Consider the following 12449-nt stretch of genomic DNA (forward strand, 5'->3'; position numbering starts at 1 on the left):
CTTCCCAATTGGTTCTCTACTTCGGCCTTAAACTCTTTAAATTTTTCTAAGGCTTCATTTTTATGCTGCAAGAAGTAGACATATCCATAATGGGAATAATCATCGATGAAAGTCACAAAATATTTCATTCCTCTATGGGTTTTTGTTCTCATAGGTCCACATAAATCTGTATGCATTATCTCAAGTAAATTTGTAGAAATCCAATGCTGAGAAAATGATTGTCTAGTCATTTTTCCTTTAATACATGATTCGCATGTATCAAAATCATGTGCATTTATTTGAGGCAATATTCCATTTTTACTCATGCGTATTATTTTATTTTTATTTATGTGACTTAAACGTAAATGCCATAAATATGACAAGTTTTGAACAGTAGGGACAAAGGCATACTCGGAAGAAATACTTTTATTAATACAAACTGAGTACATATCATCGACTCTTATTCCCCTTACATAAATATAACCCTTTTTCCCAATAGTGACAACACCATTCATGAACCTTGTCTCAAAACCTTTCTTTTCTAGGACAGAAACAGAGACAAGATTCCTTCTTATATTTGGTGCAAACAGAACATTTTTAAGTACAATGGTAGATTTACTATTGTTGATTTTGCAATCTCCTTCACCCAAAACATCGACATAAGTATTGTTGCCCATGTAGAGACGATGTTCTCCTAGTGCTTTCTCCTTGAAATTGATGAAGCAACTTTTGTCCTTACTTACATGACGAGTTGCTCCTGAATCTATCCACCATTATCCTTGATCTTCAGCAATGAGTGCTTCAGAGACAGTCAAAATTAGTTCTTTAGGATTTTTGTTGTTTTTGCGTCGTTTTGGGCACTTATACCTATAATGACCAGTCTCTCCAAAATTGTAACATGTACTCTCCTTTCCTTTAAACTTGTTCTGCTTGCGGTGTCCAAACTTTTTAAAGTTCAGGCGCTTGCTACTACTATGTGGCTTGTGCATGTGTTGCTTGTTTTTCTGAGAATCTTCTGCTATAAGGAGGTTGGCTCTGCCTTGTCCAATTTCCTTTTTCCTATAATTTTTACGAACTTCTTCAATATTCAACATTGCAGGCAATGTATCCATCGTTAATTCAACTTAACCATAAGTCATGGAAGTAACTACATTTTCCCAAGAATTTGGGAGGCTACCAAGAAGAACACTACCTTGCATTTTATCAGAAACTGGATGGCCAGCATTGGCTAAGTCTTTTGCCACTACTTCCATTTTAGTAATATGATCAACCATAGAATCAGTTTCCTCCATTTTTGTCTCATTGTATTTCTCAAGCAATAACTGAATGTATGTTTGAGATTTAGGACCATACTTCTTTTCAAGTACATCCATGATTTCTTTGATCGAATCACATTCTTCATAGAGAGGTATTAATTTATCTTCCAAGTAATTGAGGATTGTGGCCTTAGCCAATTCATTATCTTCCACCCATTTATTATAAACTCGAGAGGGCCCAAGGGGTCTCTTGTCCTTGATAATGTACAAAGTCTTGTCATGGGTTAAAAGATAAGTAATCCTTCTCTTCCATATTCGATAATTAGCGTTATATAACATCTCTATTTTAAAAGCTTCGGATTTGGAAGATTTAGTTGCCATCACTCAGAAAATTACAAAACAAACACAATACTTAATACAAACTTAAATACAAATACAAATACTACTAGTGTACTTTTAATTATTACAAGCCACAAATACTATATGTTCTTAATAAATTAAAGACTAAAAAAAACAAAATAAAATAAAATAGAATAGAGACTTATTTATTCTTAGCAGCAGATACCGCACACACTCACTGAGGCTTTGTCCAATCAGTGAAAGACGAGTACTTATTCAGGCGATCACGTCGATAGAAGCTCGTGGATTTCTTATTTGTCTACTTGGCCAGGTGTGATCAATCCTGCCTCTATTTTCGTGCACAAAAGCAGTCTCTTCTCGACTACTGGATTCTCTTTCAATTCTCAATGGTCTTGGCCCCCTTAAATTTCTTGCAGTCGAAATTTCTCTTTGTGCCAAATCAGGATATATAAAACCGTAACGGGTATTATGTTGATCCAAATAATTAAGCACTTTTACTCTGAATTCCGAAAATTAAACCCTTGCTTCCACTTTTGATCTTTGTCACTATTATTCAAATTATTCCACAAATCAACTCTATAAGTGAAATTATTAGGGTAAACGAGATTAATAAAACCTGAATTTGGTTCGATAGTAACACCCAAACGAGTAGGAAATGGCTTCAATTGCAGCTGTCTCAAATTTTGCTTAGAGGAGGAGCCCACTTCAAAAATTTTGTCTTCTTGAATTTGTGATGTACACCTATCACTTTCAGAACCCAAAAATCTGCTAGCTTTACTTTGCTCCCCACGTGAAACCTCACCAAAAGCAAAACCTCCTTTAAATGCACTTTCTTGATTGTAACTTTGTGACGGACACCTTGCTTTCCCACGTGAAGCTTGACTTTGTGATTGTGACCAACACTTCGCTTTTTTATATGCACTATCAGAATGCAAAGAACCAAAAGAACACCTATTTTTAATTTGCTCCCCACGTGAAGGCTCAAATACAAATGCTCCTTTTTTATTTTCAAAGCAATGCCCCCCCTTCTTCTTTATTTTCGAAGCACTTTCTTTGGGAAAAAACTGTTTCTTCTTTCTGCTTCGTTCCATAGCCCCGCGGATAATCTTGAACGGCAAAGACTAGTTTTCTTGGAGGATATTGATGCCGTCAGTGTTGTGTATTACCACGAAAAGCCGAGACCACGGTTGAACGATGAGACCACGGGGGAAGAACACGACCACGCAATTGTCTGCTATTGGTCAGTGAGTTACTGCGGTGAGTCCAAGAAGGAGAAGGGCCCGAAAAACGCTGGTTTAGTCTCTGATTTGCAGTAATCTGAGAGCAACTTCGAATCAGACTTAAAGGTACAGGTAAATCCCTTGGGCTTGGTGACCAAAATGTAGGAAATGGATCTGCACTTGTAGTTTCAATTTCTTGCGTAGATTCGGTTTTTACAACAAAAAATCCCGATTGAAATGGGTTGTCTGAGGGCCTAATGGAACTGTAAAAACTTTCTGAATTCTGATAATTGTTGAATGAATTTGTATGATGAAATGATTTATTTTCAGAAAGAATTTTGTTCTCTGTCGAATGAAACGGTGTAGGGGAATAAAGTTCAAATTGTTGGGTTAATTCAGGCCTAGGTTCAAATGGGTTGTAGGTTCGGATTTCGAACGATTGGGTATTTTTATGAGTTTTGGATTCTACAGGAAAATACTCCGATGACGATTTCGAACTTTCGATCAAAATCGGTTCAATATTCTCCTTGGTCACCAACGTCCTCTTCCCTAAATGCTTCTCAAGTTGAAACTTAGAAAGAACGTTGTTGGATTCGTTACTTGATGGAGAGGAAGTCTCAGATTTTGTTCGAGACGTCCTCGGATGAAAACTGGGCAAATTGTCTTGATTCATGAAAACCAGGCTCTGATACCACTGATGGAAATTGTTTATTATTGCACTCTAGGACCATTTCTCTGAGAAATTGGATGTATTTAACTTCGGACTGTTGTTGTTGGAGATTGTATGTGGAAAAAAGAATGTTGTTTTTTATCGTTTTGGACGTTCAATAACTCTTGCTGGATTGGTAAGTACTAAAGTTTTCTTACTCTTGCTTCAAGGGCAAGTAACTGAATGGTCATGTAAAATTGATGGGCTTATAAGTTGAAACTTAACTAGGCATGTGAGTTATGGAAAGAAGACAGAGGAATGGAGGTGTTTGATGAATCGATAAGGGAAGCATGTCGGCATGATGAAGCTTTGAGGTATATCTATGTGGGGCTTTTGTGTGTGCAAGAAGATCCATCTGATCGACCAACAACTCAAAGGAATTTCGATGATGTTAGCTATTCCTCCAATGCAAACACCACCATTACTTTACCAGAACTCTGATAGTGGTTTAATGCGAGAAGAGGTCCAAGTTCGAATCTCCTTTCCTGCTAAAAAAATAACATGAACATTAATCTACGCTGCTAATACAAACAATTCTATAGTCATTGATTTCTACGAAATTAAGTCACATGCAACTTATGTGAAAGCAAAAGTTTTTGTACATTGATTAGTGTACAACTTGATCCAAAGTGATGGAAATAATTTTGCTCACCCCCTTAAGTGGTAGTGAGCGGTGATGCTCGCTACCTTATTGGTTGTTGTTAAATATATTTAAATTTTAAAATTTGTGTAATAGATAAATTAAATCTTGGTTGTCGTTAAATATATTTAAATTTTAAAATTTGTGTAATAGATAAATTAAATCTAACTCATCTAATGAAAATTAATAGGATGGTGAACAAAAATGCACTTTAAAGGAATGCATGTATTAACAACCAACACAAGAATTGGGCCCCTCATTTTTATTAGATTATCCTTAAAAGAAATACAAAAATTTGCAATCATTTAGTTATCTATCTATGACACAACCGAAACCCAATGCCCGAATCCCAAACCAATAATTTTCGGAATGGTATTCTACAACCCGAAACCAAACCGAAATTTCGGGAATCCCAAAAAAAATTCGGGATTTCGGGACGGTTTGAGATTTGTATAAACTCAGAAAATTCAAGATCTCATACCAAATGCAGCAAAATCAAATTCAGAATGGCAAAGTTTGACGAAGTTGAACACACAACAAGCTCAAGAAAAGGGTTTTTTTCAAAAGCAGAAAATTGAGGTAGAAGAACGCAGACGTTGACCAAGAAGGAAAGATATGGTCTGATGCAAACAGAAGCAAAACAAGAAGGCAAATCGAGAGGGATCCGAGAGGTTGCAGGACTTAACTAAATCAAAAGCAAAACTAAACCTAATTCCTTTACTCCTTTATTCCTCTTTCTTTCTGCATACTTTTCCTGTCTTCTCTCATTTTCTTGGAAGCCCACCGAAAGCAAAGCTAAACAAAAAACATACTCAAACAAACAACAAAACTCCAACAGACCTCATTAACACCTCCCACACTTTGCAGCTGGCTTCGTATCACCTGATGCTCATCAGACTGCAGAGGATTTGTTGGTGAACCATTTCCTACATACCACCCGATGTTTCCTCCTTAGTCCTCTTTCTTCCCCGGACTTTGCCATTCACTCATGCGGTCAGTCTAGAGAGAGTCTGTGACTCACTGGTGTGATGTGGTGTGGCCTGATTTGAAGACGGCAAATAAGGAGGAGAAAGATCCAGCGAAATTGGTTGAGGATGAGAGCAGAGTGTGGTGAGGTTGAGATGGAGTAAGGGTTTCATTTGGATTCTACGGTTGAGATTAAATCTCAACCAAATCTAAAGGCTGTTATAATTCTAAATATATATTTAAAATTAAATAATATATATATTTTTTATTTTGGTTCGGTATGGGAATATCGAAAATTTGAGGAGAGAGTACCGATTCCCATACCAAAATTTCGGGATTGGTTCGGTATGTCATCCTTAAAATTTCGGGAATTTTGGTTTGGGACTTTTTTGGTTTGGGATCGAGATTTTTTTTGTTTGGTTTGGGATTTTCGGGAATTTTTTCCAGCCCTAGTAATAATCAACTCATTATTCGATTAATCTCATTTTGCTAATTTTCTGCCAAATTGCACTGTTAAGTTTTCTATCATTATTTGGAAATAAAACCCCACAGCAATCCGACCTTAGCTCAGTTGGTAGAGCGGAGGACTGTAGTGGGTAATATTCTCTCAGCCATCCTTAGGTCGCTGGTTCGAATCCGGCAGGTCGGATTTGGTTTTTGGTGCAACCTTTTTTTTTTTCTTTTCAAAATTTAATAAAATATTTCTTGTAATGTAGAAGTTACCTAATAAAAATTAAAATGGTGAAAACAAATCCAATTTCCCCTTTTTTCTGGTCATAATTTCCAATTTTCCTGATCATTGCATATTTTTAGCAGCATTTTTTCAACAAAATTCAGTGGTAACAAGGTTGCCGACCAACTATTTGATATTATGACAGCAGTCTCACCACTCAAATTCTCAAAAAATCCAAAATTTGCATGGAGCTGTGTTGAGATATGCTAGGCCAATCATACCTTTTACATTGGCAAAAATAAGGTAGCATACCGAGTGCAATTTTCTAACGCAACAAAGATTTAGTTTCAGTAGCGTCACCGTCCAGTAAATGTTTGTCACGTGTTTAAAGATGGCACAGTTCATTCAATAGACGATTGACACATGATAAATCAGTGGCACGAGAGAATCTCTCGACTGAGTGGGTAGGTAATAGGTATATTTGATGATTTTTTGCGCCACAGTGGAAGGTGATCATACTCACTTTGAACCTAATAAGTGGCTGGCTGGGCCAATAGAGGACCATGAGAAAGTACATTGTGGACTCACACTGTCTATTAAATTGCTGTCACGACCGACATTTGGACTTAAATATTTGATGAATTTAAGGTTGTTCATGATGCTTATTTGCAATAGGGTGCGCACTTTCACTAGCTGTTGGGACAAATTATTGTTGGACACTTTCCTCTCTGTATCTGAATGGGGTGGCTCCTTATTTGTGCTTTTATGTTTCTCCTATCTGTTTGTACAAGCCTAGACAATTTAGTGCCGGGAGAATCTATCAGCACAGACCAGACCTTGATTTCTTCCAGTGGAACATTTGCATTAGGCTTCTTCAGTCCCGAAAATTCTAACAAATTCGTCCTTGGTTTATGCTACAACACAATCCCAAAGGCCCCGAAAGTATGGGTTGCCAACAGAGAATTCCCACTTGATTCTCCGGGTGTATTAACGCTTGGCGGTGATGGAAATCTGTACCAGCTTCTGCAGTCAATCCCACAACTGCTGTACTGATGGATAGTGGAAACCTTCAACTAAAACTTGGAGAAGACATTTTGTGGCAGAGCTTCGATCAGCCCTTTGACACATTGTTGCCTAGTGTGAAGCTTAGCCTGAACAAGATAACAGGTCAGCAAGCGCGTCTGACATCATGGGCAGCACTTGATGATCCACAACCCGGAATGTTCAGCTTAGGCATTGATCAGAAAGTATTCAGAGGCAGCTAATTACCTGGAAGGGAAATGCTACCTATTGGAGAAGTGCTGTATACTTAGACTAGGAGTCAAAAACATTCTTTAGAAATCAAAGCGGAGGCTTCTTTTACGTTGCTTACAGTTTTGATGCTAATGAGATTTATTTTACTTTTGGTGTGTCGGATAGTTCAGTAAAACTGAGGGCTGTTTTGAGTCCAACTGGGCAGTTCAACCTACTGTTGTGGATAGAGAGAAGTAAGACATGGTTTGAAGCATGGGGAGAGCCTATCAATAAATGCGTGGTGTAGTAAGAAGCAGAAAGTGGTGTCAATGTCATATGCAGCAGCTGAGTAGAGAGATATGGCACACAAAATATGTGAACATCTTTAGTTACGTAAACTTTTGAGGTGTCTTCATTTTGAACCAAAGGAAACTATGGAGTTATATTGTGACAATAAATCTGCAAATGAGGTAGCTGAGAATCCGATACAACATGATCGAAAAAAGTATGTGAAGGTTGATCAACACTTTGTCAAAGAAAATCTTGAAATGAAGATTGTGTCTATACTATTGATAGACACTTTGTCAAGGAAAATCTTGAAAGGAAGATTGTGCCTATACCGTTTGTAAAATTATCAAAGAGATAGCCCAAAAAGGCCAACTTCTAACAACACCGATATTATCTCCAACTTGGTAAAATGTCTCCACCTGCACAAGTCATCAGTTGTGGGATTTTGTCATAAAATGTCTCGATATTAGTTGAAGTGTAATTAAAATATTTAAACTTTATTTTCTCACAGGTATCGACGATGTTGGATATTTCAACCGTTTACACATATTTTTCCACACTAAGACCCAATATTACATGGTCAGTGATGTAGGTGAACTACTCAAATCCCTTGGGTATGTGTGCGAATGCAATCTTAGTAAAGGACAATACTTGTGTACTCAATGGGGAGTGTGTAATATAGTGACCATCCTATCAAATAATGACACGTGTCATTTAAAACCCCACCCACTCTAACTAAAACTAGTTGCCAAACATTCCTATTCCTAGTGCCAAATATTCCTATTCCTAGTGCCAAACATTCCTATTCTTGCATCCAAACATCCTTCTTCTCCCTCACCAACCTTCACCAGACTGAAATCCCTATAGCCCTCAATGCCGGCCAGTAGCCCACCCTTTCCACCACTTCCCTCCATGCATCTCCTTCTCTTTGTCTCATCATAGTCTATAATTTTGAACATAGAACTTCAAAATTCCAATCTTGTGATCTTTCACGAGCTCTAATTTCAAGGAATTTCAAAACCCAGTGTCAGATTTGATGGAAGTTTGGCCACACTGCAATTCAATGCTATCACCAGGCTCATTTTTCTTATCAAGGAAGACCACCATCACCTATTCTCAATGCCATGCATACTACTTATTAGCCTTCTGCACCTCATGAGTCTTTTTGGGTGGCTGATACATGAGCTACCTCACATATGACTTCAGATCTTGGCAATCTCAATTTGGCAAAACCATTTCCCAGCAATGAAACAATAACCACAACTAGTGGTTCAGTTTTGAAAATTTCTCATATTGGCTTCAATATCTTGAAAACTCCTAGATATGCATTTGAGTTGAAGAACATATTGCATGTGCCTCGTTTATCTCATCATCTGTTGTTTATATATCGATTGTGCAAAGACAACAAATGCAGATTCATTTGTGATGAATTCTGTTTTTTGGATCCAGGACAAGGTCACCGGGACAATCCTCCTTCAGGGACTATGTAGAGATGGCCTTTATCCTATCCCATTTCATGTTCCACAATATCTACTTTCTCAAGCACAAAAGTACACTGCATCTTTCCTGCATCAAGCATGCTATCTTGGATATCATGTCAAAATAAATTTGTGGCACAAAAGATTAGGGCACCCATCTAACATTGTTGTCTCTACAATGTTAAATCAATCTAAAATCCCTACATCTGTTGATAATGTGTCTTCTGTTTGTACATATTGTCTAGAAAGCAAGTTAACAAAACTGCCATTTGTTTTTCCTGCAAATAAGGTTGTAAAACCTTTAGAGATTCTTCATAGTGATGTTTGGAGGCATTTTTCTACTGTCTCAGTTGAGGGCTACAAGTATTATGTAAGCTTTGTTGATGAATATACCAGGTTTACCTGGATTTTCCCATTACTAAATAAAAGTGAAGTTTACAATGTATTTGTTCACTTTTATAACTTCTTAGTCACCCAACTTTCAGCCTCTATTAAAGTTTTTCAAAGTGATGGTGGTGGAGAGTACACAAGTCATAGATTTCAACAATTTTTACTTGATAAAGGTGTCATCCATCATAAATCATGTCCCTATACTCCAGAACAAAATGGTCTAGCTAAACGAAAGCATAGACACATTCTTGAGACAGTCATTACCCTTTTACAAACTGCTGCTTTACCAGCAAAATATTGGTTTCATGCTTGTGCCATCTCTGTCTATTTGATCAATAAGATGCCATGTCAAACTCTCAAAATGTCATCTCTTTTCGATTGTTTGTTTGGTACTTTACCACCTCTGTCTCATCTTAAAGTGTTTAGTTGTGTATATTTCCCACTCCTAAAACCTTACAACTCAACTAAGTTACAACCTAAGACAACCCAATGTGTTTTTATAGGGTATGCAGGCCAATATAAGGGTTACTTATGTCTTAACCCAGTTTCTGGGAAAATTTTTGTTTCTAGACATGTCTTGTTTGATGAGGAGAGTTTTCCTTATTCCTCCATCATTAGCTCTGTTGGTGCATCTTCATCACATCTTACACCACCATCAAATTCATTACACACTTCACCTTTGGTCACTTCACATAACATCATAGTTTCACCATTTCCATAACAAGCTGTTTCTTCACCCTCTCAAGCCATAGTGTCCTCATCTGTTACAACCCCTAATGCCTCAGAGTGTTCCAATACACATATTCCTAGAGTTCCAGAGTTTTGTTCTACCCCATTACCCATTCTAGAGTTTTGTTTTACCCCAACCTGAAAATCTGCAAGTTGTCAATCTTATTCCTCCTATGAATTTGCATCCTATGCAAACTCGATCCAAGAGTGGGATCAGTAAGAAGAAGGCTTTCTCTGCTACTGTTCAATCCTCAGTTGATGTTACAGAACCTACGTCTTTCAAGGTAGCCAATAAAATTTCTAAATGGAATGTTGCTATGCAAGATGAAATGGATGCTCTCCATGCTCAAAATACTTGGACCTTGGTTCCAATGCCTCTAGATAAAAATTTAGTGGGTTGTAAATGGGTTTATAGACTCAAGAAGCATCAAGATGGTTCCATAGCCAGATACAAAGCTTGGTTAGTAGCTAAGGGCTATAGTCAAGATGAGGGTATTGATTATACTGAGACTTTTAGTCCTATTGTGAAACCTACTACAATGAGGTTGATTTTAGCCTTGGCTGCACAATTTAACTGGTCCTTAAGGCAGTTGGATGTTAAAAATGCATTCTTGCATGGTGATCTTCATGAAGAAGTCTATATGTCTCAGCCTCAAGGGTTCCATAGTACTACTCATCCTTCTCATTATGTTTGTAAACTCAACAAATCATTGTATGGTTTAAAACAAGCTCCACGAGCTTGGAATGAGAAGTTCACAAGTTATTTGCCTGGATTGGGTTTTAAATAGTCACTTGCAGATCCTTCCTTGTTTGTTCAACATTCTTTTCTAGGTACTATGGCGCTTTTATTATATGTGGATGATATCATCCTTACTGGGAGTTCTTCTGAGTTGATTAATGCAGTTATTACAGATTTAACAAAGGCATTTGATATGAAGGATCTGGGGCAGTTGCACTATTTTTTGGGCTTGGAGATCAGTTATGTATCTACAGGTTTGTTTGTCTCTCAAACCAAGTATATCAGGGAGTTACTTCAAAAGGTTGATTTACAAGATTCTAAACCGTGTGCCACTCCCTATTTACCATATCATAGACTACTTAAAACTGAAGGTACTCCCTATCATAGCCCTGATCAATATCGAAGTATAGTAGGTGCTTTGCAGTATTTAACATTCATTAGGCCTGACATTGCTTTCTCAGTGAATCAGTGTTGTCAGTTTATGCATAATCCTATGGATTCTCATGTTGTGGCTGTTAAGAGGATTTTGAGATATCTTAGTGGCACTTTGGACTATGGTCTTCATTTTCAAACTGATAAACTGCATTTACAAGCTTATAGTGATGCTGATTGGGCTGGTGATCCTAATGATAGGAGATCTACCTCGGTCACATTGTTTATCTTGGTTCTAGTCTCATTTCTTGGGCTTCTAAAAAGCAACACACCGTCTCTAGGTCATCCATACAGGTAGAGTACAGAGCTATTGCCATTGCTGCAGTTGAGTTAGCTTGAATTAGGCAACTGCTATGTGATTTACATGTCTGTTGCGTGTCAAGAGATTAAGCAATAAGTAAAACAGTTAGGAATGTTTACTTAGTGTGTAAGGAAAATCTGTAACTATATATACTTGTAATTGTTATGTAAGCATTTTTTTTCATTCAATACAATTGAAGAATTATTCAGTGATAAATCTTTCTCTCTCTCTCTCTCTCTCTCTCTCTCTCTCTCACAGTGTGTAAGGAAAAGCTGTAACTATATATACTTGTAATTGTTCTGTAAGCATTTTTTTCATTCAATACAATTGAAGAATTATTCAGTGATAAATCTTACAAAAAGCTGTAACTATATATACAAAAAATTACCCATTAACAAAAAGGAAAAAATCAACCCTTCGCTCTCCAAGAGACAACGACAAAATCTCAAGTCAGGTATGGACGTTGGCCGTTGGCCGTTGGCTAGTCAAGCAAGAACACACGAGTAGGCGGCCAGTCAAGGCGAGTAGTTCTCGGATCGCATACGAGCAATGAAACATCCCAACCCCATTTTATTTAAAAATTGTTTTAAAACCTTAATTGGTGAGCCCGTGAGGCCCACCTTGTTTTATTTTTATGTTTTCCGGTCTCTCCTCTCTCAGTTCTCTCTTCTCCCTCACCTCTTCCACAACTCACTCTCCCGTGTATCTCTCTCTCCCTCAACCTCGCACCTATCTTCCTCTGGACTCACTAGGACCCTATCACCTTCAGGAGAGGCTCATAGCAAGCCCAGAGACCCCTGCCCTGCGAGATCGTTGGCACGGAGCAAAGCTCCGACGAGCTTTCTTTTCTTTTTAAGTTGGGGTAAGTCTCAAATCTCTCATTCTCGTACCTAGCTTGATGCTTGGTTGTGATTTAGAAGCTTGAACCTTCCATTTTTTTTACGTAGGTTTTGCCTCGGAATCGTTGTGGGTGAGCACACTCGTTTTCCGGCGAACCCGTGGACTTTGGAGGCTTTTTCCGGTCACCTCCGACCGAGTTATGGTTTTTGGAAGGTA

General features: G+C 37.8%; 1 protein-coding gene and 1 non-coding gene across 2 annotated transcripts; both read left to right on the forward strand.

The window, feature by feature from the left end:
* The first annotated feature begins 5686 nt into the window (after window positions 1-5686).
* TRNAY-GUA (transfer RNA tyrosine (anticodon GUA)) lies at window positions 5687-5779 on the forward strand. Its single transcript has 2 exons — window positions 5687-5723; window positions 5744-5779. It is a non-coding gene; the product is annotated as a tRNA-Tyr (tRNA).
* Window positions 5780-10757: 4978 nt separating this feature from the next.
* LOC114827102 (uncharacterized mitochondrial protein AtMg00810-like) lies at window positions 10758-11390 on the forward strand. The gene has a single exon (XM_029108738.1). It carries the CDS (start codon window positions 10758-10760, stop codon window positions 11388-11390), a length of 633 nt encoding a protein of 210 aa, XP_028964571.1.
* Window positions 11391-12449: the final 1059 nt, after the last annotated feature.

This window comes from Malus domestica, chromosome 09 (assembly GCF_042453785.1).
Source record: "Malus domestica chromosome 09, GDT2T_hap1".
Classification (NCBI taxonomy): Eukaryota; Viridiplantae; Streptophyta; class Magnoliopsida; order Rosales; family Rosaceae; genus Malus; species Malus domestica.